At 38.7% G+C, this 11,583-nt stretch overlaps 1 protein-coding gene across 1 annotated transcript in view; it reads left to right on the top strand.

Annotated features, from left to right (window-relative positions):
* The first annotated feature begins 304 nt into the window (after window positions 1-304).
* The window catches only part of LOC125240490 (SCY1-like protein 2), a 202,238-nt gene continuing 190,959 nt past the window's right edge, over window positions 305-11,583 (top strand). Inside the window, exons 1-2 of the mRNA XM_048148384.1 lie at window positions 305-339; window positions 413-564. Coding sequence (XP_048004341.1) covers window positions 305-339; window positions 413-564 — 187 coding nt within the window. The remainder of the gene's footprint in view (window positions 340-412; window positions 565-11,583) is intronic.

The following is an 11,583-nucleotide window of genomic DNA, read 5'->3' as shown; positions in this document are numbered from 1 at the left end:
AACAACTACCTAACTTTTTAAACTCCAAACTTACTTTCGCCCGGGCGAGATCATTATCAAGTCTGAATGAAGGACGACTCGACCTTGAAACGCTGGCCTAAAATGTGAATACACATGTTATTAATGCCTGCAAGTTACGGGGTGAAGAGGACTTCACAGCCATTAGTCGATAATGCAAATATCTCTCCTTGCCAATACATTTTAGTAAAAAATCGCTTTTACTGTAGGTGAGTAAATTTGTGAATGTAAGTGTTCGTTCAGTATGTTTATAATAAGCTATGATGGGGTGATTTTAGGCAAGGTGATGGCGGAGGACGAAATCGGGGTGGGTGGCGGGGGGTAAGGTCTGAGCGAGGCAGCGTCGAGTACCTTCACTGTTTCTCTGGGTCGCTTTGCGGGCGCACGCTCCTAGCCCCGACAGTTCGCTCGCGACCGTGCGGACGAACCGCAATGTAGTTTCATCCAACAGTTGCAGAACAAGCCACAAACTGTTTTCAACTTTTTCAAAAGTTGTTAAAAAATTATCGGGTGCCCCAGCAGACGCGTCCCAGGCTGGCAGTTCAGGTGAGTGGTCGGAGTTTAGATATGTGCCGTACTCCGCCGGCACGCCGCGCCGCGAGGGCGCAGACGAAGAGCGTAAAAGTTTGAGCTTGGCGTGAGGCGGGCGCGGTGGCGTCGCAACAGGTAGGGCGGTATCGAGCGAGATACGCTCACTTTTACTTTTCGTTTAGGCAGCGTGATCCCGGGCTGGCCCACAACCGCCATTTTATCTCGTCCGCCGTTTGGCCACAGTGCAACACGTTTTTTTGACAAATAGGCCCTCGGCTACGGAAGACACTTTCTGAGGAGTTACACTAGAAAAAATGATGATACATTTTTTTACCCTCTGTTGTCACTGGTTCGATTACCCAGGTTGCAGGCATTTCTAAGAAGAACTTTGAACAACGCGGGATGACTGCAAGGTATTGAGACGGTAATTTATTTGCAAATAGATTTTGAAAAAATATATACCTGATGTCTTATATACCTGTAACAAACTGTATTATTATAAAATATAGTTTAAGAATTATCGAAGTCTAACAGGCTAATTCGATTACGTGGACCTAAATTTTTACATCAAAACTATATTTCACTCACGTTATTTAGTTAATTGATATCAGGATAGTTTTAAATTCGCGTATGTAGTTCTGATATGTTAAAACTATTATTTAAATGTATGTGTATGCACTGCGAATTTCATATATTTAAAAACAAATTATATTGATATTAGTTTGTCCTTATACTCGTATGCATGAATTAGACAAGCTTATACCTACTTTGTAGTTTCTTTTTAAGTTTTAGTTTGTATTTTTTTTATTTAGGCTCTAATTTTATTGTTTTATGTACCTACTAATTAGTTTGGAATTTCAACTACTTGGACAAAAATTCAATCCTAAAAAGTGTTACCGAATTTTGAAAAAAATTGGCACGCTGTTGTTTATATATTTATTATTTGCACTAAAATGATACAAACTTTTTTATTCTATACATACAAAAGTTATCAAATTTAAAATTATCAAATCATTTCAACATGAAAGGCTTTAATACAAACTCGAAAACACTTGAATGTACATCCTTTGCTCTGTCCCTTTTTAATAAGTATTTAGTCAAACACGTTGAATCCTGTAATTGACGGTTCGTAATTCTACTCCGACAAACTTTCAGTTCTAAAAAGAGATCATTCAGACAGACCCTATAAGTAGCGTATTCTTCCGTGCTACGTCAGACATACTACTATACCGCTACGAGTAACATAAATTAACATGCTACGAGGTGCTACGAGTCACAACGACGCGGCGGCGTAGCAGTTAAGTTAATTGTACACAGGCTAATTTAACTTACAATTTACTATCATTATAATGTCATTTTGTTATATAGCCTATGGAATTGGCACATTATGTCCTTAGATCAAATGATAGCCCTCTGTTTTAATGTGTGATGAAATGATAAACCCTTGATGCATCCAATACTAGGGCTTCTGATACGATTCCCATGGATATTCACGCATGCAAATTCATCTGTCTCCTATTTTAATTCGTAAAATTAAAAGCGTCAGCAATCAGAAATAAGTACCGTCAAATAGAGTTAATAGCTAGAGACTTTGAACTGTAAATGTAATTTTATATAAATATTTCTATGCCCGCCACAAAATGTTCATAAATAATTTCCTAGTATTTAAATTATCAAAAAAAGGCAATTTGTGATATATTTATTCTTTTTAATTGTATGGTAAATTTGACATTAAGCGGGGTACCGACCTTATCCCCACGCCATCCTTGTTCTTTCCATTTAATGACTACATAATTATACCTAAGTTAAGTACGTTTCATCCAAATGGATCAATAAAAATAATTAAGAAATATACTATGAAATTACCTATTCAATTAATTTGTATATACCTACATCACCTACTTATCTGCTATTCTGCATTAATTTTTAATTTAGCAATATCACTATTAATTACCCTAAAAGATAATCCTTATTTTATCTAGCGTATTTTTATTTATTCATCAATTTTAAGCCGCTTGGGTTGATTGAGTCTATCGGGTATTCAGCTTAAATAATGATTGAATATGTGTTGTTGGCTGAGTTTAGGGAATTTACTTATTAATACCCATGTCTATTAATGAAAAAAAAACAGGCCAAGTGCGAGTCATTCTACGCGCGCATTTCATTTTAAGTTGTTTTTTTATTGTTATTTTTAGAGTTAGATATGTATTATTTATTTGTTACTTAAGTTTTATGTCTAATAAAAATATATTTATATTATGTGATTAATATTGAGGTTTTTGATTTAAAGACTTCACGATGAAATCCGGCCATGCATGACATGGAATATTTTTTTCCAGAATCCACCTTTTGAAGTAATTTTTGTACTTTTATTAATCAGTATATCTTAAACTATACGATAATAGTAGCTATCCGTTGTAATGCATGAGTTTTCGCCGAATATAGTCCATAGCACATTTCATTTTTTGTCCAGTGTTTTTTGACAATCTTCACAGGCTTCCTATCCCACTTTTCACAATTGTAGTTATATTTTTATACTTATTGTAACTCATATCGACTTTTGGGAATCAGGAAGACTTTCTACTCCAAGCACTGAAAGTTGTTTTCGTATGGGAGAGCCAAAAAGTGGCAAAAAGTCGAAAACACAGTTAGAAAACGTCGAAACTTTACTAATCTGATTACAATCAGAAAAATGTTTACTATTGTAAACCAGTATGTAATCAGGTATATTTTGGCTAATATAATTAAACATTAAAAAAAATTACAGGAAAGTTTTGCAAAGACTGCCAGAAGACAGTGGACAAAAAAATATTGGTACCATGAGATATACAGGGTGGAAAAATCGAATGCCACATGGATGGCAACTACCTTAAATATTGTAAATAGCACATTTTGTGTAAGGGAGACTTTCCTTTGTTTTTGAAAATAATAAATTCTGCATTTAAGGATTTATGAAAAATCGCTTGCCTCAGTCGGGACTCGAACCGGTCAAATGTGACAAAAAATAACATTTGTGAATACAAATTAAATAATTTAAATGGAAACGGTCCTGCTTGAAAATTCGATTCTATTAAAAGATTTACCATATTATGTATGGCCGGATTTCAGCGTGTACAGTCTTTATCCCTGCTTGTTTCAACAGAAAATCCGTGACCGCTTACACCAGGTTTAGACGAGTGAGAACTAACTTTAGCACCTGTTTGCGTAGCCGAATGCACAAACGCTCACGATAATATCTCTTTCGTAGCTATCTATCTATATCGCTCTTGGGTATTGGCGCGACAGAGTCAGACTACATTTCTGCGGCGTTTCGGTGGCGTTTCGCGTCGCAGAAATGCCATTCGGCTACGGGGCCTGGTACCGGCAAAATAGCCACCGGGCAAAGCGGGATCACTACTATACCATACCTACGTAATGATATTCGCGATGAAATAAGTACCAACTATCAGCCCTCGGAACTTGTGCTATTGTAGGTAGTTGGCAACACAATATATCAATTATTGCATGATAGTTATTGATAGTCAAGCCTCGATTTACATTATTAAAATACACGTCGAGCATATGATTGTGTGTGACGCGAACATATATTTTTAATATGTATTCACTCGCAATCGTATTGGACGAAATAAAAACTTTGTTAATTTGAAACCGTATTGAAATAGTTTTAACACGAATTAAACCATTTATTCATTTGTGAAACATTCAACCGTATTGGAAAAAACACTAGTCAAATATTTAGTTGGAGTGCAGTTGAATTTTTAAATTAAAAACCCCCTTTCCCCGTTACGGCTGAAGTACTTACGTGATGTTGGAAACTAGCTAAACGAGAAGATGTTTAATCTTCGATATAAAGACTGTACACGATAAAATCCGGCCATGCATGATATGGAATATTTTTTTCCCGAATCCACATTTTGAAGTAATGTTTGTACTTTTATTAACCAGTATATCTTAAACTGTGTAATAATAGTAGCTATTCGTTGTAATGCATGAGTATGTGTGAGTTTTCGCCGAATACAGTCCACAGTACATTTCATTTTTTGTCCAGCGTTTTTTGACACTCTTCACAGGCTTCCTATCCCACTTTTCACAATAGTAGTTATATTTTTAAAAGCCGTTTTACACGCATTAGAATGTCATCATACAAAAAAACCGGCCAAGAGCGTGTCAGGCCACGCTCAGTGTAGGGTTCCGTAGTTTTCCGTATTTATCTCAAAAACTACTAAACCTATCAAGTTCAAAACAATTTTCCTAGAAAGTCTTTATAAAGTTCTACTTTTGTGATTTTTTTCATATTTTTTAAACATATGGTTCAAAAGTTAGAGGGGGGACGCACTTTTTTTCCTTTAGAGCGATTATTTCCGAAAATATTAAGATTATCAAAAAACGATCTTAGTAAACCCTTACTCATTTTTAAATACCTATCCAACAATATATCACACGTTGGGGTTGGAATGAAAAAAAAAATCTGCCCCCACTTTACATGTAGGGGGGTACCCTAATAAAACATTTTTTTCCACTTTTTATTTTTGCACTTTGTTTGCGTGATTGATATACATATTAGTACCAAATTTCAGCTTTCTAGTGCTAACGGTTACTGAGATTATCCGCGGACGGACGGACGGACGGACAGACAGACATGGCGAAACTATAAGGGTTCCTAATTGACTACGGAACCCTAAAAACTAGTTATTGTAACTCATTTCGACATTTGGGAGTCAGGAAGGCTTTCTACTCCAAGCACTGAAAGTTGTTTTTGTATGGGAAAGCCAAAAAGTGTCAAAAAGTCGAACTCAGCAAAGTTAGAAAACCTCAGAACTTTCTTAATCTTATTACAATCAGAAAAATGTTTACTATTGTGGAATCAGTATATCATCAGGTATATTTTGGCTAATATAATTAAATATGAAAAAACTTTTTAACAGGAAAGTTTTGTAAAGACTGCCAGAACAAAAAAATATTGGTACCATGAGATATACACTGCTAAAATTCATAGACCAACTAACGTTATGGTATGTCTATATCTTTAATTTGTAGGTTGATATCCACAAATTATATGGAAACGGTCCTGCTTGAAAATTAACTTTCTATTAAAAGATTTGCCATATTATGTATGGCCGGATTTTATCGTGTACACTGTACAGTCTTTACTTGATACTTTTTTGTCAGACCTAACTACGTTTAATAAGAAGGAAAATTTAAAACTGACTGGTAAGGAAACTTGCTTACGCGTAAAAACAGCATCGAAATCCATTTATGAGCTACGATTCCATCATTCCACAGACAAACATTAGTATCAAACATATAACAGGGATAGCCGAATGGCACAATCGCTCACGAAACGCTCACGAGACGAAGCGCTAGTAGATATCTATCTGGCGGTATTGGCGCGACAGAGCCAGCGGCGTATCGCTTTCGTTTGGCGTCGGAGAAATGCCATTCGGCTACGGGGCCAGGGATAAAAATCAATAATGTGTTTATATTTCAGAAAGACATTATACAATTTTGTATTGAATATTTAGAACTTCACAAATATTCATTGCAAATATTGTTTCTTTTTATTTCACTATTTGTAGTCGCATGTGGCAAATATTTTTGTTTAGGTATATTTTTCGCAGGTGTAAAGAAAAGCGGCGTTTAATATGCGAGTTATTCTCCTAGTCCTATAAATACGGCGTCAGATTAGGACATCTACAGAGTAAATATTTAAACATGAAAACTGACTATGATACCACAATAATTCATAATTTCTAAATACACATTGAAGCTACAGGAGGGGTCAATCTCCATACAAACGGTCTCGACTATTTTCTCCCTGATTTTTGAAGATAAAGCAATGATTTTTTCAATACATATTATTATTTCCTTTATTTATCTTCCTTCTTAAGTTAGGTTTTGTACAATATGAGTATAAAAGTAAAATAAAAATAACACTTACAAAACAATATAAAACATATAAACACATTATAAAAAACCTAACCTAGGGTGCCGCCAGCAGCGGGGCAGGGCCCAAGCTGCCGGTGGTTAGGGCTGCAGAGAGAGGAACCGTCGGACTATCCGCGCCGTGTCCAAGATCACCGCCTTCTGCATCTGGCCCTTGATCCATCCACCTAGCGAGAGTCTCTTAAGATGGTGGTCGAGACTCTTCGCTATGAGACCGTTCGCTGAAACGACTATCGGAACAATGATCGTTGAATCAACATCCCACATGGCGGTTATCTCGTGAGCCAAGTCTAGGTACTTACTGGACTTGTCCTTCTCGGCTTTCACGAGATTCTCATCATGGGGGATGGTGATGTCAACGAGCACGGCCCGGCGTTGCAGTCGATCTATTATCACAATGTCAGGCTTATTGGCTACAATAGTCCTGTCAGTGATAATAGATCGATCCCAATAGAGCGTGGCACGACCATTTTCGAGAACTGGCGCAGGTAAGTACTTGTAGTACGGTACTTCGCGGTCCACAAGGCCGTATTGAAGAGCAAGTTGCTGGTGAATGATCCTGGCTACGAGATTATGTCTGTGCAAGTACTCGCCGTTAGCTAGATGAGAACAACCGGAAATGATATGCCTGAGTGACTCTCCGGGACGGCGGCATGCCCGACAAATGTCGACCGTACCGTCCTTCAGGATATATTTCCGGTAGTTGTTCGTCATCATAACTTCGTCCGCAATTGCACAGGCAAAACCCTCGGTTTCTCCGAAGAGGTCCCCGAATCGTAACCAGTTCACCGATGCGAGCAGATCTACATCGGGTCCCGTGAGGGCCTTGTAGAACCGCCCGTGTAGCTGCTTGCTCTCCCATACCGCCTTGCGGTCCGCAGTACTTAGTACCACAGGTTTGCGCCAGTTCTGTTTCGCCAAGGAGAGCGGCGTGAGGTTTCCGTCCACTGCCACCACATCACGATGCATCCCACACTCGTTGTTAAGGAAGTAATTCCTTAGATTGTACACCTCACGGTTGTGAAGATCTTTGGCGTTTAGGAAGCCTCGACCTCCGCACTTCCGTGGGATGTACAATCTCATAACAGACGAGCGCGGGTGTAACATACGGTGTGTGGTAAGCAGTGAGCGGACCCTCCGATCCAGGGCGTCCAGTTCAGTCTGGGTCCACCGTAGTATGCCAAAGGAGTATGTGAGTAGAGGCATTACCCAGGCGTTAAAGGCGCGCACTTTGTTGCCTCCTGACAAAAGACTGTTAAGGACTTTTGTGAGCCGACTGAAAAAGCGCTCCTTCACCGACCGTCTAATGCCAACATCCTCAATACCCAACGACTGTGACATACCAAGGTACTTATAGGTTTCTGATTCAGAGATAGATCTGAACGACATCGTCTCAGAAAGTTGTAAATTTTCTGAATTTACAACCTCCCCCGCTGTACATGCATGACCGCACACTTATCGACACCAAACTCCATTCTGATGGCGGTACTGAAAACTTCTGTGGTTTTCAATAGCACCATCAGGTCTTGGGTGTTCGGTGCAAATAGTTTGAGATCGTCCATGTACAGAAGGTGAGAGATGACTTCACCCTCTCTCCGAAGCCGGCAACCTAGCCCAGAATCCTTCAGCAGCGTGCTGAGGGGATTCAGAACTAGGCAGAACCATAATGGACTCAAACTGTCACCCTGGAATATTCCTCGCTCAATCCTTATGAAGTCCTGCGGGCCAGGGGGGTCATCCCTGCCTCCTGGTTGACGAAGGACTGTGGTCCACTGCCTCATACATGCAGCCAGGAAGGATATTAAAGCTGCATCAAGTTTATACAGCTCCAATACCCTTCTCAGCCATGAATGAGGCACCGAATCATAGGCCTTCTTATAGTCAATCCAAGCGGCCGAGATGGCCCCCTTGTTCCGCCGAACTTGTTAACAGATGGTCATGTCTATGAGGAGGAGCTCTTTAGTACCACGGGACCCAACCCTACATCCATATTGAGCGGGAGCCAGAATGTTGTTAGCGACAATATGCGCGTTAATTTTTGCTCTCAAAATGGATGTAAGGAGCTTGTAAAGTGTAGGCAAGCACGTAATGGGTCTGTAGTTTTTTGCTTCCGTGGTACTACCGGACTTATAGAGCAGGAAAGTAACACCAGTTGTTAGGGAAGGTGGGAGAGAACCAAGATCGAGGGCTTGTTGAAATTGCGTTGCCAAACGCGAGTGCGAGCATCGAAACCATTTTAGTCAGAAGTAGTGCAATCCGTCCGGTCCAGGACTTTTCCAGTTCTGGGCCGTACGGGTAGCACAACTTACGTCGTCGGGGCTGATGGTGATAGCCCCCATAGGCTCGATGTTCTCGCACTCACGTTCGACAACGGTCATCCACTCGTCCTCCGTGTGCTCAACGGGCACCGACCACATGCTACGCCAGAAATCAGACATGGCAGTAGCATCCGGTAGCCGCACGTCGGACACACGAGGGTCGGTTTCCTCCCACCTTCGGTATACTTTCCTTTGGTCGCTTTGAAAAAGACGATTCTGCTGGAATCGGTCCACACGCTTTCTGTAGCGGCGAATACGGCTTGCCCATGCATAGACTTTCTGCTTCAGGAAGTCGATGCGCTCTGTGACATTGGCCAAATAGTCGCGGGGCCTGATGTCCGTCCCCGCGAACGCCTGGTTCACAAAGCGCATTACTCGGGGGCGATTATTACCCCCTCTGAAGCAGATCAGCTTCGCAATGAGAGTCCTAAACGAGTTGATACGACGCTCGATCCGTACTTGCCATGCAGGGACACCTCCGACGGTCCTAGTTGCACGGTCAGCGTCCGGATGAATGAATGAATGAATGAATGAATTTATTTGTCAATAGTGGGTTTACAAAAATGGTCTTAAAACTATTTACAATATGTAACTTCTACAGATCTCCACATTGTGCCTACAGACTGGCGTACAAATATCTTTTGCTAACCTAAGTAATCACATGCATACATTAAATATACCTACGTTACTATAATGATCTGTTAAGAAACTCGCCAACACTATAGAAACATTTCTCACACAACCAAGCTTTCATCATTTTCTTAAATGCTGTAGTTCTTTGTTCTTTTATGTCATGCGGTAATTTATTATAAATTGTAATACACATTATGTAGGAATTTTTAGCCGACAATTCTAGCTTTGTAGCTGGTCTATACAATTTATGTTTGTATTGCTGTCTAACATTTCGAGTGCTCATCTGCTGCGTTTCTATGAATTGATCTTTATATTTATGTACAAACATACAGACTTCAGATATATATAAACAAGCAACAGTTAAAATTTTGTGTTGTATGAAATAGGGCCGGCACGATGCACCTCGCCGTAAATTAAAGATATTCCTGATACATCGTTTTTGAGCTATGAATATAAGATTTATTAGTGGATTAACTTTTTCATTATTTCTTTTTGTACCTTATTTTAGACATTATTTGTGTGTTTGTACAAATTACTAGGCTTCGTATGCTTTATACGGTGTTCTAATCTAGGATTTTCTCTTAAAGCATACTATCAAAAAAATCGTATATACGGCTTTATAGATTAGTATATTTGGAAGAAATTGGAACAAAATGCAAATACGTCGTTTAAAAACGTATGTATTAAAGAAACAAGAAAACGCCATTCTGTCCCTATTTACTTAAAGAGAAAACTAGATTTATCGATTCTTTTTGGATAGTGATAAATATAATATAATAAACTTTTACAGTACACAATAATACCTGCTCTTTTAAATTAGTCAGTAAGTAGTCAATTATTAGTATCTAAACGTCATTTTTCCTCAAAGCCTAGATGATAAGAGTGCCGTCTGTATACTAAACATACGTGTACTAATTCGGAGTTTTGTGGAAACTTTCTTACGTTGCTAATGGAAACAAGTTAGTAAGTAATGATAAAAAAGGTCAATTTGTTATTTTGCTTTGAAAAAAAGGACAATTTTTATATCATATGTCATATGTCAATCTATCGCGTCACTTCCGGGGATATGAGAGAAAAAATAATTATAATTATGTAATTTTAATGCCAAGATGAGAGGTAGAACAACAACGGGTTTTAATTGTGACCAATCTATCTGCAAAGGATTTGGATGACTATGAAATTGGCCGCACAAGATGTGAGTTAGAAAGCAGTTTACACTACCTACTACCAAATGGTTTCGCATGAATTATACACATACAGTTTAGAAGAATTTCATGGTCGCTCCAAAAACCTGGCTCTTTTCTATAAAAAAATTTAGAGGAAAAGATAATATAATTATTATGTGACGAACAGTTTGCAAACAAAAAACAATTTTACCAATTTCTATTAGAGATTGTGCGAATATGTAGCAATAGTTCAGTAAGCTAAAGAGCGTCGTCATTCACTGCGGCTGGTTATATACATGAAACAAATACATCCAAAACGCATCCAAACTCAGGAATCTCCCGTCAAAACTCGAGCTCGGAAGTTAAACGACCAAGAGGTACCTCAACCTCTGATAGGGTTCAAATACCTACGATAAAATGATTTTTTGCGAAAAATTTGGGCAAAAAGTGGTTTGGCAAGCAATTTGTGCATTCGTTTTTTGTTTAAGGAAACTTACATTCCTAGATTTACAAGAAGGAATGCCTTCATAAGCAGGTTCTGCTTAATTATATGAAAGTACAGGGATCAAATATTCTTCTGGTCCGATTAAGCTGCTTTTCACTACGCTCGCCAAGTACTCTAGGTCTGGTATCAAGAGAATGATGTCGAGTTTGTTGCGAAAACATTAAATCCGTCGAACTACCCTGAAATGAATTAAGCTAAGAAACAGATAACATCGAGCAATTCAGAAATTACTGGATTAGTAACCATAAAAATCTTCAACAATGTTACAAAATTGCGATCCAAAAGTTTATAGAGACTATCAAAATCAAAGTCAATCAAAATAATTAGTTATAAATTGAATTCGACTACAACAAAATAGTCATTTAATGGATTTTCTGGAAACAGTGGCAGATGACCCCGTAAGTTTATTATATAGGCCTAACTTTCACACGAACATGCCTATGCTTTTTGATACTGGTTATCAAAAATA

This window comes from Leguminivora glycinivorella, chromosome Z (assembly GCF_023078275.1).
Source record: "Leguminivora glycinivorella isolate SPB_JAAS2020 chromosome Z, LegGlyc_1.1, whole genome shotgun sequence".
Lineage (NCBI taxonomy): Eukaryota > Metazoa > Arthropoda > Insecta > Lepidoptera > Tortricidae > Leguminivora > Leguminivora glycinivorella.
This window is presented reverse-complemented; position numbering and strand designations above follow the sequence as displayed.